General features: G+C 44.8%; 2 protein-coding genes across 2 annotated transcripts; both read left to right on the forward strand.

Moving 5' to 3' along the window:
- The first annotated feature begins 298 nt into the window (after positions 1 to 298).
- LOC146173610 (uncharacterized) lies at positions 299 to 3,351 on the forward strand. The gene is made up of 3 exons (XM_084584782.1): positions 299 to 376; positions 1,981 to 2,735; positions 3,258 to 3,351. Exons 1-2 carry the CDS (start codon positions 371 to 373, stop codon positions 2,545 to 2,547), a joined length of 573 nt encoding a protein of 190 aa, XP_084440908.1. The 5' UTR covers positions 299 to 370; the 3' UTR covers positions 2,548 to 2,735; positions 3,258 to 3,351.
- A 6,634-nt stretch (positions 3,352 to 9,985) lies between these two features.
- LOC146173611 (uncharacterized) lies at positions 9,986 to 12,639 on the forward strand. The gene is made up of 2 exons (XM_084584629.1): positions 9,986 to 10,116; positions 11,834 to 12,639. Exons 1-2 carry the CDS (start codon positions 10,111 to 10,113, stop codon positions 12,521 to 12,523), a joined length of 696 nt encoding a protein of 231 aa, XP_084440755.1. The 5' UTR covers positions 9,986 to 10,110; the 3' UTR covers positions 12,524 to 12,639.
- The last annotated feature ends 7,308 nt before the right edge of the window (positions 12,640 to 19,947 follow it).

Here is a 19,947-nt window from a genome sequence, read left to right on the forward strand (position 1 = left end):
GAACCGCTGAGCAACGTAACTTGGAAGTGACGCGGATTTCGGAGAACGCGTCGACACTAAAAGCCTATAGGTTTCCAGAGATCAGTATAGTTTCATTGCAGTTTTCTTGATTCGGCTTATACACTCGGTTTCAAGTTAATTAAATCGATAGCAACCTGCTCGCCGAACGGCGTCTGTGAGTCACATCCCACGCGGCCCTGCTCTTTCTCCTTCTGCTTGAGAAGTTGTGACGGCCTCTCCAAGTCCACTATAAGAAGCAAACCTTTGCCGGCGTAGGAGTCAACTCTTACGAAGATCCTTGTGCTTAGCCCAGGAGCCGAGAATCTAAGCAAAGCAAGGCGCACCTCGGAAAAAACTCACCTACTCAAGTATGAAGGTGAGGCTGCGCTTAACTATATAGGTAAGTGCCCTACATTTGTAGGGCACTAACGTCAAAGTAGGTTAAATACTCTTCTAAACTATTTTGGTTCTTGAAGGAGCTAGAAATGGCCAGTAACGTTCTATACCTATAATTTAAGTGTATGAAGAACGTCTTCTGGTTTTCAAAATGGCCATATAACTCTTAACTAAGCAATTTTAATTGTTACTTCATAACAGAAAATCTCTAAAAAGAAGTTACTCTGAGCAGTCATTCTGTGTTCAAGCGTTATCTGTGTATCCCGCCTCAAAGACTACGTAATTGTGTACTTGTACTGTGGTTTATGCATTGCATTTCACGCCATGTTTTCTTCTAAAAGTAAATTTAGACTTTCTTTCCAGCTTCCGCTCCCTGAGTAGCGCATAAAACTGCATTTCGAGGGATAACTCTCGCTTTGCAAACAGAAGCAGCAAAAACTTGTGAAAGTGTACAGTGGGTCAGACATTACAGTTTCTATGAGATGTTTATTGACTCGGGGCATAAACGTCATCACCTTTAATTCGTGACCTGTGGTGGCTCTTCATAACTTTTACGACTCTGTCAAATAAATTAGCATGTCTTTCCTTTTCTTTTATCACTTCTCTGAAATGACAGCGGGAAGAAGAAAAGCAAAAGTACAGCTCTATCAGACGTTCAGCATTTTCCGCAAAACATTGCTGGAACACATTGAAAAATATTTGAATATGTAAGCTTGCATTATTTAGTAATAGGTAACCTCGCATTCCAGGCTCTTTCTCTGAATTTCGTCATATATTACTTCCTTAAATTACACGAAACAGACACATTCGATGTAAGAAATGTTTAGCCATAGTATCATGATCATTACATCACCTGAGCAGTCATCACTTGCTTTACAAGGACGTGAGATGTCATCTGCAATACTTTATATATTTCTCAATTTACAGATAATCTGGTCGAGGCAATCTGCACGCGTTTGTGAAATTAAATATCATACTTCTGTAACAAGTCCTTGCTGAAGCACTTGTACTGCCGCAAGGACCGGCACCTTTTTTCACGACGCGCAAATATGTCTGCGTACAATTCAGTAATCGATCTTGTATAACTTGTACACGCATTTCGCGCACCTGTATCCTTAGATAAATTTTTCCACAAGCCCCTTTCTGGTTCACTTACTAAACTTCCCAGGTTCAGAGGCGAGATTAAATGGAAACAACCTCGTAAGACAGCAACAACCGACTAATTAAAACTGTTTTTGATCCTATTCTGTGTTGAAAGTAACATGCAATCATTTGTTTGAGCACACATTCTTTACTAATGACCCTTGCTAGTGGGAACTGAAAAGTAACGCTTTTAACATCTAAAATAACATGTGCCCTTCGCAAAAATATCGCATGCGTGGACACTCACAATGTCCTGCTGTGGCCAACATGTATAAGTTATTTTCTATAGGAGCACCGAGCCTGTCCGCGCAGCCGGCCAAGCGTGCGGGAGATTTTCGTCTGCAGAATTCTAGAGAATTGCGATAAATTGTCCACCATTTCTCTTTGGCGATGTCTATCCAGGAGCTTTTGAGAAAACATTCAATCCCGCTTTCTCTGCAGTTTTTCGCCACCGCTGCCGTCTGCGCCCTCGTGGCCTGCAGCGTCTTCGCTGAGGATGCCGCCAAAAAAGATGAGGGTGTCGAAGGACGTGGAGGCATCCTCGGCGGTGGTCTCGGAGTCGGTGGCTACGGAGCTGGAGTGGGACCTGGTCTCATTGGCGCTGGTCTTGGAGGCGCTGGACTTGGAGGCGCTGGGCTCGGAGGCGCTGGGCTCGGAGGCGCTGGGCTCGGAAGTGCTGGGCTTGGAAGCGCTGGGCTCGGCGGTGGGCTAGGATTGGTTGGCGGTGCCGGCTACGGCGGAGCTGGTCTTGCCGGTCCTGGGGTCGTCGGCACTGGACTAATCGGAACAGGTGGTCTCGGTTATGGTAGTGGTCTTGGCTATGGTCGCCTCGGCTATGGGGGTCTTGGATATGGTGGTGGCCTCGGAGGATATGGCGGCGGCTATCAGTCTGGCTACGGATCTTCAGCCGGTGGCCAACAAGGAGGATACCAGGGTGGCGCTACTGGCCTCAACCAGGGATCAGGGGGCTTCGCCGGTGGGGCTGCCAACAAGAACGTGAACGCCTAGAACAGCAACCGGGGCTACAGCCACACCTCTGGATTCTCGTCCAGCGACAGCAAGAACTTCGGCTCCGGACAAAAGCAGGGGTCGGCTGGATTCGGGAGCGGTGCTGGCGGCCAACAGGGCGGCTTCGGCCAGTCGTCCTTCGGAGGGTCCGGCGGACTTGGCTATGGTGGAGGTTACCTTGGCTAGAGGTAAGCATACATCAGATGCTTCGGACGGTTCCATTTATGTCATGTCATGAACATACTAGGATGGAAACGATAACTACTACAGAAACGTTTATTTGCGGAACTAATATATTTATTAAAGGCCCCAGAAATATTTGGTTTAAGCGGCTGTACGTTTAATGCAGTGTAGCCATTTCTATTAACTTCTTTCTATTCAAGGGTCATTTGCTTCATAGCTGACCTTGACTTCGGTGCAAAGATACAATTCAAGCACGCTAACGAGTGTCAGTAATGATTTCATCAACTAGAATAATCGGAAGGGACATTCGGCTACTCAGGATCTAAAGCTTTTTGCTGCCTGAATAAAATTTGAAAAAACGATGGGAAAATATATAGATAGGCGGAACGTACAGTTCTTTGCACGCAATCTGCTTGCACGTAAACATAGGAAACAAACATTTCACAGACTGTCATATAAACTTTATGAACCCTCATTGGAAAGAAATATAAAAAGCATGACCATTTATTCTTCTTTTTCACTTTCAGATCCTTCCCAGGGATCCGCCGAGACACCCACGTTTTCAGGCAACTGACACGAGGCATCTATATGGATAACGCTTCAATAAAACATGTGTTATAATACTGCTGCCCTCAGTGTCATCGGCTTATATTCACTTAGCAGTTCGTAATAATAATACAGCAAGTCGCCCTCGCAGAACCATTTGCTGCTAACTGCGTATATAAATATAGAACGTAAGCTCATTATAGTAGCATGGGGCATAGAGAAAACTACACCAGAGAGATGCTGACAATAGAGGCTCAAGTTTCCTTCACTTGTATTCTCATTTACTTTCACAAGTATGTTTTAAAGGGTGCCACATATAATTGAAGTGTCCTTCTCCAATTAGCAGTAACTTCTAGTGTCACAATTATGCCGGAAAGGATGACATGCAGAGAGGATTACTTAACTTTCATTGCCTCCTAAGAAGTGAAACATACTTTTGTTGCTATCGAAAGTTCTGGTTCACAAATTCACATATTTCTTAGACCTTAAAACTGGAGCATCGTACAGCATCGGGAAACACGTTTTCATCTTTCAAAAAAGACCCAATTACTGCAGATCAAACGCAACTATGTACTGTGAGCGCTGAATCACGTAATTTCTGCAAATGGCCTTTTTTTCTGCAAATATGTAATTGAACTAACAGTGCTATGCCTTTATTTGAAAGGAGTAAAAGGTAGACAAACATATTTTATTGTGGAAAAAGTTTCAAAACACACCGCTTTAGTTTTTATGACTAAATAGCTACAGGCTTATACTTAACGGTGATAATTGCATCAAACTATATGTATACCACAGTACAAAATGTAGCTCTAAGGCAGGGCTGTCTACTCTGAATATATGCATATAACGAAGCAATACTTTTTATTTTATCGCGAATACTTTACCTCCCTTGCTGCTGTATAAATTTCTACGAGGTATGTTTCGACTGGCTCTTAAAAAGACCTCCTCCTCATATTTTATATGATAAGGAAGCATATATTAGTAACGTACTACAAGCAAATTTAACAATTCTTTTGCACTCTGGCAGAAAAATCACAGACGCGGCTGGAAGATGTAAGTGGCACGCATATTTCATGTCCGCGATGTGGGAGTACTAATAATGATTACGCCTTCACTGCGCTTGGATGCGCAGATTGGGACATTTTAGGTGTGACATCATCTGGCAGGGTGACAAACTACTAAATAATTGCGGCCCACCTCGGTCGAAAATTTGACTGGTGATAATACTTTGCTTCATATGCATCATCTCGTTTTGCACATCAGGCATTTTTATCCTTATCTCAAACTCGCTTTAAAAATCAAGGTGGCCACTCGAAGACTCACTAACTTCTGTGTCAGCACGGAGATTTCGACCAGCCCTGCCCATTCTAGCAGTCTACGACATCACTGCAGATGGGCGATAAAAGGCCACAAAATGAAACTGCGAACGCAGACCTGAGTCGGGTCACGTGGTGTCCGATCAACACTTTACTCATACCCAGGTGGGCAGATTCATTTGCCGACGCGTTATCATAAAGCCGAACCGCATTCGGGATGTTCGCTGCTGGAAAAAGAGGTAACGCACCAGCCTTGTCGAATTCTCGGTGGTGACGGGACAGTGCAACATCAGGAAAACACCGGCATTGACAATGATGAGAGCAGATGAACGAGTTCTATACGTTCAAGATAACAGAGTGGCTCCAGAGTTTTCCTCTCGTCTTCAACCAATCGCCAGCTATTGGGAGCAGGTTTCGGCGGAATCCTCGCGCAAGCGACACTAAGCAAAAATGATATTAAAATAACTGTTTTACTCATATTCATAAATAGATTTTGGGAAGATAACCTTACTAAGTTCTCAATCTGCACTTTTGTAGGCTTATACAGTGAATTCACTTCACTTGAACGAACTTCAAGAGACCTTAGCAAAAAGTTTGTTAAACTGAACGTTCGCTGAACTGAAATATCTGCGTGCAAGCTTGTTTTCATTAGCTCCAAGAAGCATGGGCCTTGATATTATATATCAACCCATTTGTTTGTCACTGCGGCCATTTGTAATAGAAGACTGCAGTAACCAAAGTTTGCAGCCCTTTTGAACCTAGGACTACAGTTGTCTTGAACTCATTCACTGTGTGTAAGCTCTCGTGCACCGTGCCTAGCACAGCGGTCTGCTGGACATCGAAGGCCATTTTCTCCAAATAGATCACTCCTTCAGCAGGTCATGGTCAACCAGCATGCATATGTACGCCTTTCTAGGAGATAATACCATAATAGGGCTTAGGCTCTGGCTATGGCTGGCTATGAAAGTGAAGCCAGTTGAGAGCATGAAGCCAGCTATGGATTTGACTGAGTTCAAGCTTGTTTAGATAGCCAATTCAGTTTCAAGATAAATCCCGACCAGTTTTCGTCACGCGGTATTCAAACGTAGTCCTCGGCGTAAAAATATGCAACAAAAATGGGGGCCGTGCTTGTTGAAGTGGTAAGTACGACGTGGGAGACACAGGATGGGGCTCGGGAAAATCTTCAGAGACTTGAAATGAGCAATAACTGATTTCAATAAAATGAAGGCCGTTTCCACATGTCGTTCAGTGGCGTTTCGGGGAGGAGGGGGGGGGGGGGGGGTTAATAAGTTCCTACAACTGAATAATACTTTGTTTAAATGACGTTCGTTGAAGCGGTATTTCACTGTATAGTGCCTTTTTTTTACATATTTACATATGGCTCTGCCTCTTTTCCCTAACCTTCAAAAGCGAGGGATAGGAACATGCCAGTGTTCTCGACATCAGCTGGTCTTCCTTTCAACATATGTTCCCTCGGGCGCTTTTCTAGACTCTTTAACCAGCATTAAGAATTTTTGCAAGAAATGCTAATAAAAGCACATAAACAATACCAAAAATTAGGCAGAGTCATATGGTTCGCCTTAATAGCAGACACAACAGCACTTTTACATAATCTTTTCATCAGCGAGTTCTTTTTTTCAAGTCACTTGTTTTGTTTAAATAATTTTATTACCTACACAAAATAACCAGCACATATTTGGAGGAACATATGTTGTCGTTTCGAATCTCTATCTTAAAATGACCTCTAAACTGACTAAGAGATGGATGCTAAATGAGAAGCGAAATGGTACGACACCAGCCTAAAAGCTACACGAAAAACGGTTGCGTCACAATCATCCGCGAACTATATCAACTCGAAGATGAGACTCAGCCTGACGCCTGCGCCGAAGCGTTGACGCACTCTCAACCATGGAGAAACTAAGCAACGGAGCACTGATGTAGCAGTTTTTAATGCCTGACCTCAGCACATAGTATCACTGTGGAAAGCTTCCGTATCCAAAATCGAAATGACTACCCGGTACCTCCTAGAAGGTAACGGTTAGTCCCGCTACACCGGTTCGATGTCAAACACGCAAGTGAATTACCTTGGGAGTTGCAATGCGAAGAGTATATATAGCTTCGCTCTAGACGTTTCGTGGCAGCCGACACCGCGCAGAGCCAGGCGGCGACCTAGCTCGCAGTTACGTAAGAAATACTTTGTGCATAGCTGTGAACTCGTATTTGTGAGTGCTTTACGAGTGAACGGAGCCGTCGAAAGGGGCACGATTCACGTCAGTGTTGTAATATATATTTATTGAAAAATAAATAACCTCTTTATATTCCATTTCTACGTCAGGTTAAAAGGTATATTTGCCTATTTTACAATAAACTTTCTTAACATGGAAGTACGAAATAGCTCTCTGCCTGGCTCTGCACAGTGTCGACTGTCGCGAAATGTCTAGAGCGAAGCTATACTCTTCGCATTGCAACTCCCAAGGTAATTCACTTGCGTGTTTGACCTTGAGCCGCTGGAGCGGGACTAGCCATTACCTCCTAGGAGGTACCGGGTAGTCATTTCGATTTTGGATACGGAAGCTTTCCAGTGTGATACTATGTGCTGATACCAGGGTTTAAAAACTGCTATGACAGTGCTCGGTTGCTCAGTTTCTCCACGGTTGTGCGTGCATCAACGCTTGGGCGCAGGCGACAGGTTAAAGACACAGAAGGTAAAAATTGGATAAATTCGATAAAAAAGAAACAGAGTGTGGAATTATACCGAAAGTGGAAAAGGCAGATCAGGAAGGAAGCTTTCTTTGATAACTCAAGAGGCAGTGCCCTACGTTTTGAAGCTAGATCAGGGTGCCTTAGAACACGCAGCTACAAAAAGAAGTTTAACAATGAAGATGACGCATATGCCGTATGTGGTAACTCCAGTGAAACAATTGACCATATTATACTCGAATGTAATAGCATCCATCCGAAAGTCGATGCAGGCGCAGTCACTCTTCCTGGAGCTCTGGGATTTAGAGATACCAGTGGCCGGGTGAATACACCGGCGGTGGAAGCTAGCAAAAAACGACTGTAAGATTAGTGGCTTAAAAGCAGAAAAGTGACATAATGTTAATAATGTAGAAACAAAAATTCAATGACTAGAACGATGGTATAGTTAACCAAAGCAATATTTAAGATATAGGGAGAAAGATTAGCATGATAGCTACTGCTACCACCCCGTTCCAAAGGGGACGCTCCTATATTCCATCCATCCATCCATCCATCCATCCATCCATCCATCCATCCATCCATCCATCCATCCATCCATCCATCCATCCATCCATCCATCCATCCATCCATCCATCCATCCATCCATCCATCCATCCATCCATCCGTCCGTCCGTCCGTCCGTCCGTCCGTCCGTCCGTCCGTCCGTCCGTCCGTCCGTCCGTCCGTCCGTCCGTCCATCCATCTCCATCCATCCGTCCATCCATCCATCTTTTCGCTTTTCATAGCATCCTCAGATATAGCCGTATGTGCATAAGCGCTCCGGTGAAGAAACTAAGAAAACAAAAAGCGCCCATACACACTGGTGGCCTTCGGAACCCTGTGACAACTTCGCTTCGTCCCTGCGTTACGTGAAGCAATGAACCTTGAAATATAATGCGATGATTATGTTCTCCAAAACGAGCATTTCCACGCTTTGTGCTGCCAGCATTGCGAAGCAACGAGTTACAGCACTGAATTCACGTCTTTAAGGAACGTGTAATCAGGACTCCTCAAAAATTAAATTCCCTATTATTTGTACTCTACCTACAGAACAACTCACTCTGGCTTAGTTGCTACGCTAAGGTGAGGACAGTAGTTAATAAAGGAAGATATCGTCTTCTAGCGCCATTTAAGTCTCGCCTAAACCACTTGCGACCGATGCCATAGAAAATTTGGTACTCCTCGCTGCGCATAATTTTTTGGTGAGCTTTTGTCTGTTTTGGTGCTTGTTTTTTTTTTTTTTCTATTGGGACATGAGGGATTTTAGAATAGAATAGCGCGAAGATTTCTTATGTGCACGCCTTTAGACGGCACATAGGATTAAACATATATGAAACATCGGTTCAAGAACACAAAGACCTCCTACAAGCCAAAAGAGCAGTTAGGTATGAACCGTTTGGTATGCAGCTTGCACGGCGTCATCTCGAGAACATAACAAAAATTAATGGATGTCTCACATTCAGAGAAGTTTCGTAATAGAAGTAGTATGTAGGTACACTCCTGCAGAGGGTAGCATGCGATGATTGACGAAAGGAGCGACAGTTGGGGACAAGCGATACTCCAACTGTAGGCGTTCCCAGTACTCATTTACTTTAATGATCGTACATTTCTTCGTGTGTGTTTCCGTGTACTATAGAGGCAACGCCACGCAAGGCATATAAATGAGCAACCGTGAGCGCATACTCAGCGAAAGCGGCAGCATCATCTTATAAAGTTGGACCTGCATGCTTACTGAGATTTTGTGCAGCTGTCATGAGCAGCTTGATGCGAGGGAAGTCGCTTCTATTCTTTTTTTCAGAACTATAAACACTCTTGTTAAAAAAAATACAGCGTTGATTCTGCACTTCAAATAATTTTTAATGCATTACACACTTCTACAACTACGTCCAAACCGTAATGATCCCACATGAAGCAATAAACGTGATGAAACCCAACAAGGAGACATTGTAAAGGCAGACCGCGATCTATGCATTCTTTAATCAAATCATATATTTCGATGAAAAAAAAAAAAAAAAAACTCAGGACAGTTTAACAACAAGAAAAGAAACGACAGGAGGCAATACAGACGGCTTATTTTTTATTTGTTTTGTCACGTCAAGTTGCTCTCCGCCCCCCCCCCTTTTTTTTTGCAAATCAGAATTAAAATGTAAGAATATTTAATGAACGACGAATACAGGACGGAGAAACAGGAATGTGGCGGCAACTGGCCCTACAGCGAACTATAAAACGCCTTGTCTTGACCGCGTGCTAGTTTGTGTACGCTCTGTTTTGCTGTTCAACGGCTAGAAGATTTTTCCTACCTCGCAATTTCGACTGGCTCGGTATATGATAATTGAGAAATGCTTTTACCATGGTTGGTTGCATGAAAACTTTCTCACGGTGAAGAAGACGCGAAATTATCGAACGTCGCCGGATGTCCTGTGTACATAGGTGTTCTTTTAACCGGCAACAACGGGGAGAGCCGAAAGCAGCCGGAAGTGACGCAGACTTCGGGAAACTCCATTTCAAGCACTGTGGTTTTGCATTGAGAAAAAGACCCAGATTTTTTGTTCTCAAAAACCCTTTTTCTCGCACGTGGTGGGAAAATTACAACCAGCGCTGCTCGTCACATCCCGTCTTCCAGCATACTCGCCTTGTTTTCTTTCAAACTGACTACGTAATGCTTCCTTCGGTCTTAATATAAAAGGGGACCGCTGCTTGACGAAGCTCAGTCACTGCCAAAGATCGGTGTTCTCAGCCAAAGAACCGAGAGGTCCAGCTTCACGGGAGACGCACCAATATGAAGGTGAGCATTATGTCGTCTACCAGCGCTCTTCATGCAATGTTATAGTACAGTGCAGCGAAATAATTTTACTACAGAACTCTGTCAAAAATACGACAAAATATCCTGTAGTTCTGTCGTAACTATCGAATTTTTCTGTAGCTCTGTAGTACTTTTCTGTAGTTCAGTAGTACTTTTCTGCAGTTCTGTAGTTATTCTGTAGTATATTTCTGTTGTAACTGCAGAAATGTTTGATGTTACTACAGAATGTTCTGTTGCCACAACAGGTTTCCCGTCAAAACCGCACAGAACTTCTGTCGTAACATCAGAACATTTTCTGCGCTTTTTTTCCGACTGGGTTCTATCTTCCTCGGTTACACATTAATTTCTGTTGCTGCCTATACTTTTTACAGAAGGTTGATAACTCATTTAAGTAAAATATTATTTTACTTCACTTACAATATGCTCCCTCATTTCAAAAGTTAAGGACAGAACGTTCAAGGTATCCTCTAGCAATAAAAAAAAGACCAAAAAAGGAGGGAGTATAGTTTCTTAACAATGTCAAAAGGAAAACGCTTGAGAGCATAAGATATCTCATGTAATCAGGGACCAATGTCTAAGTGATGTTAAAAATCACTTCGCAGCAACTTCACTTAACTCAGAACAACTACAAATGATATTGGCATAGACAGAGGCGCTCATCCTTTTGAACATGAAGGAAACCGAACTAACGTATGTTAACCATGGGTTTGTGGTTCAGATGGTACAGCGTTCATTCTGTTGTCCATGTGCCGTGTCTGGGGGTCCCGCTTATTTTGCCCACATCTTTTTACTATGAATCATCAGCTAAGCCGCATCAAGTTATTAATCCAGACGTTTATGGGTTTGATACATGTTTATCAAGTGCACATCGACGGTACAGTAAACCCAACTACTTCGGTAGCTGTTTTAAAGTTCCTAAAAAAAGAAATTTGCTTGGATTACGGATGTATAGTGAATATGGAAACATCTACACTAGCCAATTAAATGTCGTGGCATTTAAATGTGTTCCATTCACTCTTCTGGCTTAACACTAAATTGTTAACGAAGGCAACAACTTCGCTCTTTTCTCTTAATAAAACCACGCAGTATCGCCTATAAACTGCGTCTGCCACATGGAAGAACATTCGAAAGGTCGTATTTCGTTTTCTCATTTCGGTGCCTATCCGGAAGATACAGGCGGTTAACAGACGTCGGCTTATAGTTGTCTAAAGCTGTCCAAACAATATAATTTGCCAATCCGTCTCGTATTCTGTCCATCCACGCCTGCGGATACCTCTGCAATTGACATTTCGTAGTAAAGTCAAGACATTATATGGCGGGTTTGTTCGTAAAGGACTAAAAAACGTATAAATTCCAGGAACCACTGTCCGCTAGTGCTTGTAAAACACAGCAACGCAGCATTCTAGGAAATGTTTGGCTGCTGCAGAAACACTGTCGTAGTTTCTTAGTGACGCAAGCATCTAAGTACATGCCTACTCACGGCACATCTGGAGAAATTCCGGAAAAAATCTTGACCCCAACAAACACGTGTTACCACATCCAAATCATAGCTCGCCGCATCCCTTTAAACAGAGCTAGTCGCATCGCAAGGGGAAATTTAGCACTTCTAAATCCTTCAGGATTAGGAGGGTTAGAGGTAAAAGAGAAGAGAGCACAAGAAGTTTTACATGTGAACTTGTCTTTCTCTCTCCCAAAACAGTTCTCCATCGCTACCGCTGTCTGCGCCCTCTTAGCCTGTGGCGTCTTCGCCAAAGACGCGGCCAAGGAGGAAAAGAAGGAGAAAGTTGAAGGTCGCGGCGGTCTCCTCGGCGGTGGTCTCGGAGTCGGCGGCTATGGCGCAGGCGTAGGACCCGGTCTTGTAGGTGCTGGTCTTGGGGGCGCCGGGCTCGGTGGTGGACTCGGAGTGGTTGGCGGTGCCGGCTATGGTGGGGCTGGCCTTGCCGGTCCTGGTGTCGTTGGCACTGGACTGATTGGAACCGGCGGTCTCGGATATGGTGGTCAGGGCTATGGTGGTCTGGGCTACGGTGGTCTCGGATATGGTGGACTCGGAGGTGTTGGAGGATATGGAGGCGGCTTCCAGTCCGGCTATGGATCTCAAGCCGGTGGTCACCAGGGAGGATACCAAGGTGGTGCTGCCGGTCACAACCAGGGATCTGCAGGCTTCGCCGGTGGTGCCGCCACCAGGAACGTGAACGCCTACAACAATAACCAGGGTTACAGCCACACCTCAGGATTCTCGGCCAGCGACAGCAAGAGCTTCGGCACCGGACAAAAGCAGGGCTCGGCTGGCTTTGGAAGTGGTGCTGCTGGACACCAGGGTGGCTTCGGCCAGTCATCCTTCGGAGGTGCCGGTGGAGCTGGCTACGGTGGAGTCGGTTACCACGGCTAGGCTGAAGTATGCATTTCCTTGCGTGGATTGAGCTCGTGATGGGCCTGTGAAGAACTTGTGTGACAATACGTGGTGCCCAAGTTCAGCACGGAATGTACATTGCGCAAATAAAGAAATTCCAAATCAACCAGACTGTAAATCTTTCGCACGAAAGCGGGAAGTCGCATGCCAATATCATTAATGCATAGTTCCTTTTCCTTCAGACTACCACGGCTATGTAGAAGGCTGTGTTCTGAATGCGTACGAAGACTTACCCAGGTAGCATAAACATGGGTCCAATATTGATACTGTGTCAGAAACGCCCGGCCCTTTATAGGGTCGCGTATTGCCTACGCAGTACAAACACTGGGACTGGACCCCTGGCTTGTACGGCCTGGCTAATAACGCCACCACGCCGAGCATTAAAAGCAGGCTTTAAACCCTAGTGTTTGGCATGAAAGCCCTGAAGGCCTATAGCCTGCTGCGTTACTGAAACCTGAAAATTAATTGTTGCTCAACAGTACGTCCAATTCGCGTGTCATGTAGTTGTGTGCTGCGCTCGCGAATACATGATCTTCGATGCAGCCAGCAGTGTCTCGTTCAAGGCTTCTCCTACAACCTCCGTATCGAGGAAGAATTCCCTGCCTTTTGTATACCATCATCATCAGCCTGACTATACCCACTGCAGAGCGGAGTCCTCTCCCATATTCTTCCAATTAACCCGGTTCTGTGGTAGCTGCATCACTTGACCCCTGCGAACTTCTTAACCTCATCCGCCCACCTAACATTCTGCCGCCCACTGCTACGCTTTCCTTTCCTTGGAATCCAGTTTGTTACCCTTAGCAACCATCGGTTATCCTCTCTTCGCACTACATGCCCTGCCCATGCCCATTTCTTCTTCTTAATTTCCACTAGAATGTCGGTAACTTGAGTTATTTCTCTGACCCACTCTGCACGTTTTCTATCTCTTAATGCTAACCCTACCATTTTACGTTCCATAACCCTCTGCGCTATCCTAAACCTAAGTAGAACCCTCTTTGTTAGATATATAACTATCTCAAAATCCTTAACGTCGTTTTATGTGTACGACGTAGATGGCTCATATCGATTACGTCATTTCATATACTAGATCTGCAAGGGCCTGAAAATATGCGAGGCGGCGAAAAGATAGAATGGTGTAGCGAGACACACCGTGTCACTGGTTGGCGAATGTATACGCATAGGAAGAAATAAAACCGGTATATGTATAGATTTTATTCCCAGAAGCTACATTATCATGAAATGAAAAAGGGCAAAAATTCGGTAGAGACACTTAAGACTGTTTGCTAGTGAGAATCTGAAATTGTCACCCTTTGTGGGACCGCAACTTCGCTGCAGATATATCATGCAGAATGAAATAACGTTTTTTCATAGAGTGCGTTTTCGGGTTTGTTGAAAATGGGACCGGTGATATCCGGACCTCTTCGCTAGGAAGCGACGAGAATTTCCAGTTTTGCATGGCCCAGTAGCAAAACGTAGGCGAAGTGCATTCGAGGTACCTGCGCGTATTTCATGCATTGGTTCATGTCGTTAGCTGTCATCATCAATCAGTACGTAGACACAGCCACCCATTCCCAGGTTTCAGTCGAAAGTTATAATCACTGTAGCATCAGTGTGCATCCCAAACGCTCGTTAGTGGTACCGTACCGTAAGATCTTCACTAGATGCCCCTCAAAAAAAAAACAAAAAAAAAACACTTCAACCGGGCACGCTTCATGCCCATGCATTGCCTGCCCACCTGGCACCCAGAGGGTTTGCGTTTTAACGTACCCGCCGCTATTTTTGTAGGTGCCATCACGGGTTGATAACGCCGACCATAAAAATAACAACGTCATACAAGCTTTTGAGCAACATGGCTGGTAATGTTTTCGGTTTAAAACTCATATCATTCTTCTATACCCCGCTCTATGAAGCACTATTTAAAAGGTGAAAATGCTGTTCCTAATTCGAGCAGGATTTATAAAATAACTGCAGAAAACACGCAGCCGTATTTACCGTGAGTGAGCTCATTTTTTTTTTTCTTCATGTTCCATGGTTGTAACATTGACATCTCCAAAGTATACAATACTAATGTCTGTAAAGCCTTTATGATATGGGCAGTGCGCATTCTTCTTGCAGTATAAAGACAAAATAGCCGCCCACAATGTCCGCGAATTAAAGAGGGCAAATTGTACAGAAAAAGAGTAACATAAGCAATGTTTCATTTCATCGAGACAGCCATTTCTCATTCAGCTCTTCAGAAGAGGTAGCAGACAGGAGATCCCTTCTAGAGCAGTGGGTGTTACCGAAAGGCCGCGAAACGAAATATCTACTAGTGGCTACTTTTCGGGATCACGTGACCATCTCTTTTCATTACCTCGCGCTGCCTTACATGTATATGTATTTCATATGCATTCTCCCACATCGTCAACCATCATGACCTTCTTTCTTCTCTCCTTCCCCTTCTCCAGCGCAGAGTAGCAGGCCAGATTTGAATTATTCCGGCCAACCTCTCTGCCTTTTCTTTTCAATAAATACATCTATCTATTTAATATGAGGAATGGTCTGAGGGGACGGCGACCCCTTCCATCATGAGCCACATCTATAACTTCGCACATTGTTTGTCCCTTTGCCGTCAACGGTGGGGTGCGTGCTCGTCGGACGCCCCAAGCGATTAGAAACATCTCGCAGCCATCAATCGCAGCCGGGAGGTGAGATGAGAGATCAAAGATATGTGGCCTGTCCGACACATGTGGCATGCGCTTGGGAAATTGCCCACTAACATGCATTCAAGAAAACGTTCCCAAATCTTTGACTGCACATTTGATAAAGAGAATAGAAGAGCATTTACTCTGCCCGACGAAATGCCGGAGACAATATGATAGGACTATTGTCTGTTTTTGAGTTTTGCTACTATCGAATAGAGACCGTAAAAAAGCACACTTTTTCATCACACTCGACGTATGTGAAACAAAGTTTTTTCTTCGTTGTTTTCCATTCAAGAAATCACTCCCCCCCCCCCCCCCCCACACACACACACATATTTTTATCTTCTCTTTTTCTGTTCCTTTCTGCCCAGTTTAACCGTTTTTGTTTTCTATGTCACCGGGCTTCCAATCACGATACTTTGACAGTTTAAACAATATATGACAATTTACCGGTAGTAGTCTAAAATATCAATAATTGGTAATAAATAATATTGCTGCGATATTCTTTGCAATTACCAAACCAAATACCAAATGGAGATCCCTCAAGACTGCTTGCGCGTGCTGTGAAGGCCACTGTGGCCAAAATATTAATGTCTCATCGTGACTTCTCTTGTGAGGTTCACTGATTCCAACGTATTCATATAAACCGCCCCTTGTTCCCACGTCAGATAAGAGTGTGTCTGACTAATTTCTACCCCGAAAATGCACTTTGTACAGATGCACATTGCTTTTAGTGTGCCTTTTTGCCCTGATGGTTTTTACGATGCGTGCAACTGCGCCGAAGCTTCATAATTAAAAACAATACTTATTGTATAGCCTATTCACAACCCAAGGGTCGTGAGATAAAATCTCACCTTCAACTCAAACTTTTCCTTTAAGCGAAATCAATTGCTACTTTCATTTGACGCGTGACTTCCCGTTTATTATGAGCTTTGTGATGTGTTGTTAATTCCCGCTCTAGGTAATGCGGCTGTGGCGTTGCGAGGTTTCTGTACCACGCCGAACGAACGTTATTTTTAATGCAGTTCCGCCGCGCAAGCTATTGAAGAATTATTGCTTGTTGTGTGAACGAAACCCAGGTGACGTCCACTTTTTGTCGGTGAGGAATGTAACATTGGATAGGCGGCAGTGAGTATGATACGTCTTGCTCTGAGGAAGACCAGCAGGGGGCGATGGCTTCGACTTGTAAAAAACTCTTCAATTAAATATAGAATTGTAACTGTATAATTGGAATGAAAAAACTTCATTTAAATTAAATCTGCCCTTGAAGAAAAACGCAGCTTTTTTTTACTTCGAGTTTCGTGCCGCTATTCAACAGCGTAATGTCGTAACCGATATAAATTTTAGGTGAACCATGTCGTTCTGAAATATGCGTCTATATATATATATATATATATATATATATATATATATATATATATATATATATATATATATATATATATATATATTAGATATTTCGACTGTAAAAGCATAATAAATATGCTGTCTGGGAAACCATCGAGAATGAAACCAGTGTGAGACAAAATATTTTCTAAGCGCACAAGAAACGTTTCCCAAAGCAACGGTGACACCCGCAAAAGTTTTCTTGCACTGCAGAGCTTTTTTTTTTTTCAGAATCAAGTTAAATTTTTTTTATTTCCGTTAATTCCGCCGATTAGATGCTGCATGTCAAGAAATCTTCAGGGCATGTTTTCAAATTGTTTTTTATTATTTCTGTAGACAGAAACGTCTACAGCGACTGCAGTATTTTACAATATTTGCAGTTAAGTAATATACGTATATATTGCAAAATACCTACAATATGTTTCGGTGAGAAATTGTTTATGAACACAATTCTATCATATATTGTTCGCGTAATATATTCTTCGCGCAAGATCGCGTAATAAAAGTCGTTATCCTCTCTTATCTGCCCTCTGGGGGCTTGTGATTCTCTTTTTAACATTGCGAAAGACATATAAATAGTTTGGTAACGCAGTCTTAACTACTCGCTGCAATAAAATACGGACTGTAAAAGCGAAATTAGGCTTCGGATTGGAAGGTTGGGCGGTTATCACGAATATTTTCACATCAGATTATTATATTATCTCATCGTCGTCTCGTGAACAAAAACAACGTCCAAAACTGTGGACTAGATACAGCATAACGTCCGGATAGGATAGGATAGGATAGGATAGGATAGGATAGGATAGGATAGAATAGGATAGGATAGGATAGGATAGGATAGGATAGGATAGGATAGGATAGGATAGGATAGGATAGGATAGGATAGGATAGGATAGGATAGGATAGGATAGGATAGGATAGGATAGGATAGGATAGGATAGGATAGGAAATATGTTAGCTTCTCTAGGAGGGTCTTGTGCTAGTAGCAGAAGAGTTTCATCTTCCGCCTTCTCACAGGGTCGGTGCCCCTATTCCAGGGCTCCGCTGAGCTTCGCTGCTCGCTGGGCGTGTTGGATTAGACCTAGCTGGCAATCCAAATCGCCGCTGGAGAGCCGGCTCTCCCACTGTTCCGCACTCGGGTCTTTACGAAAGCTGTCGTTATTTCTGCATTGCCACGTGATGTGGTATAACGAAGGTATGCTACCACACCATGGGCGAGTGTCCCGATATTGTGACGGGTAAATTTTGTTTAGGATATGCAGGTTAGGGAATGTTCCTGTCTGCAGTCTTCGCCAGTACACTGCCTCTTGTTGTTTTAGATCCCGATGAGGCGGCGGATAGCGGATCCGTACCCCCTTATAGTAATTCAGAATATCTGAGTACGTAGGGCCGACTCGCTCGGGTAGATCGTCCGATTGGGAGGAAGCTCGGCTCGTGTACCCTCGAGCTACCTGATCGGCGCGTTCGTTCCCCGCTATGTCGGTGTGTCCTTGCACCCAGTAGATGTTGTGTTTGACATTTGATGGGGTCGCGCTCTGGAGGAGCCTGAGCGCGGCGCGACCTATGCGGCCGTTCATGTAGTTACAGCACGCTTCTCTAGAATCTGTAAGAATGGTAAGGGACGTGTTGCTTCGATAGCCGGCTACCACCGCAAGAGCAACGGCCAGCTCCTCCCCTTCGGTTACCGTGCTTTCCCTAACTGAGGCGCTAGCTAGTTCCTTTAGGTTGGAATCAATAGCTACCGCCACTGCGCTATTATGGGAGCTTCCTGTATACGGAGCCGCGTCCGTGTATACCGTTGTGGATCTTGTAGCTAAATTTAGTTGTACATACTTCGCCCGGGCTGCTCTACGGGCCACATGCAAGTTTGGGTCCATGTTCCGGGGAAGGGAGCTAATCTTTAGCGTCTGGCGAATTGCGTCCGGTATGCTCGCAGTACGATTTTCGATTTCCGCAGTTGCACCTAGCCCCAGTCGCCTAAGAAGCGAGCGCCCCGTAGGAGTCTGCTGGAGCCTGGCTATCTGCGTGGCCAGTTGGGCTTCTTTGATCTCTTCGAAGGTGTTGGGAACGCCAAGAGCTAGTAGTTTTTCGTTAGAGGTGTTCATTGGTAGGTGCAGGGCTGTCTTGTAAGCTTTGCGGATGATATCTGCACTTTCCACTTCTCCTTTGTTGAGGTTGAAATACGGGAGGGCGTAGCCTACGCAACTGAGTACCAGGCTCTGAACCAGGCGCAGGGTATCCCCCTCTCGCATACCGCTCCGCTTCTGCGACACACGCGTGATCCTCCTGGCGACCTGAGTGGTCGATTGCTTGAGAAGGCCGAGCGTATGGCCGCATCGCTGATCGTTCTGAAGCCACATACCTAAGACTCGTATCTTGTCTCGTTCGGGAAGTAGCTGTCCTTCGAGGGAGACATTGAGGGTCCCTTCTTTATGTTTCCCTTTGTGAACTCGCAAGAGTTCGGATTTTTCTGTGGATCAGGTGAGACCTCGTGCACGGACATATTCTTCTACGCAGGTAGCCGCTGCTTGCAGTCGTTCTTCTTTTTGGCCGAGCGACCCGGAGGTAACCCAAACCGTGAAGTCGTCAGCGTACATGGCGTGCTGTATGCCTCCGATCTTCTCAAGTTGTCTAGCGAGTCCGATCATAGCCACGTTGAAAAGTAGTGGCGAGATGACGGACCCTTGAGGTGTGCCTTTGTTGGGGGTCGAGAATTTATCGCTGCGAAGGTCTCCGAGCCCAACAGTTGCAGTTCGGTTGGAGAGAAAGGCCTTCACGTAGCTGTGAATCTTCTCGCCACAGTGGAGGTTGTCGAGTCCTTCCATTACAGCCGCGTGGCTAACGTTCTCAAAGGCCCCTTTAATATCAAGGCCCATGACCGCGTTCTCGCCAGCGCTCGGGACATTGGTGAAGACTTCCTCTTTGAGTTGTATGAGGACGTCCTGGGTGGAGAGGTGAGCTCGAAAGCCGAACATGCTGTGGGGGTACAGGTCTTCATCCTCCATGTAATTTTGGAGCCTCCGAGTAACGACACGCTCATAGAGCTTGCCTAGGCAGGAGGTGAGTGAGATAGGCCGAAGGTTTTCGATCTGGAGTTTCTTACCCGGTTTTGGGATCATTACGACCTCTGCATGCTTCCACTCTTCAGGAACCGTTCCTGCGGCCCAGTGCCCGTTGAGGAAGGTTGTCAATTGGTCGACTGCCCCGTCGCTGAGGTTGCGTACTAGTGCATTATGGATCGTGTCTGCACCCGCCGCCGTGTTGCGCGTGCATACCTTTATGGCAGCGAACACTTCTTTCCTGGTGATCGGCCTGTCCAGGTGGGTGTTCGAT

This window comes from Amblyomma maculatum, chromosome 11 (genome assembly GCF_055883805.1).
Source record: "Amblyomma maculatum isolate TAMU_Amacu chromosome 11, ASM5588380v1, whole genome shotgun sequence".
NCBI lineage: Eukaryota > Metazoa > Arthropoda > Arachnida > Ixodida > Ixodidae > Amblyomma > Amblyomma maculatum.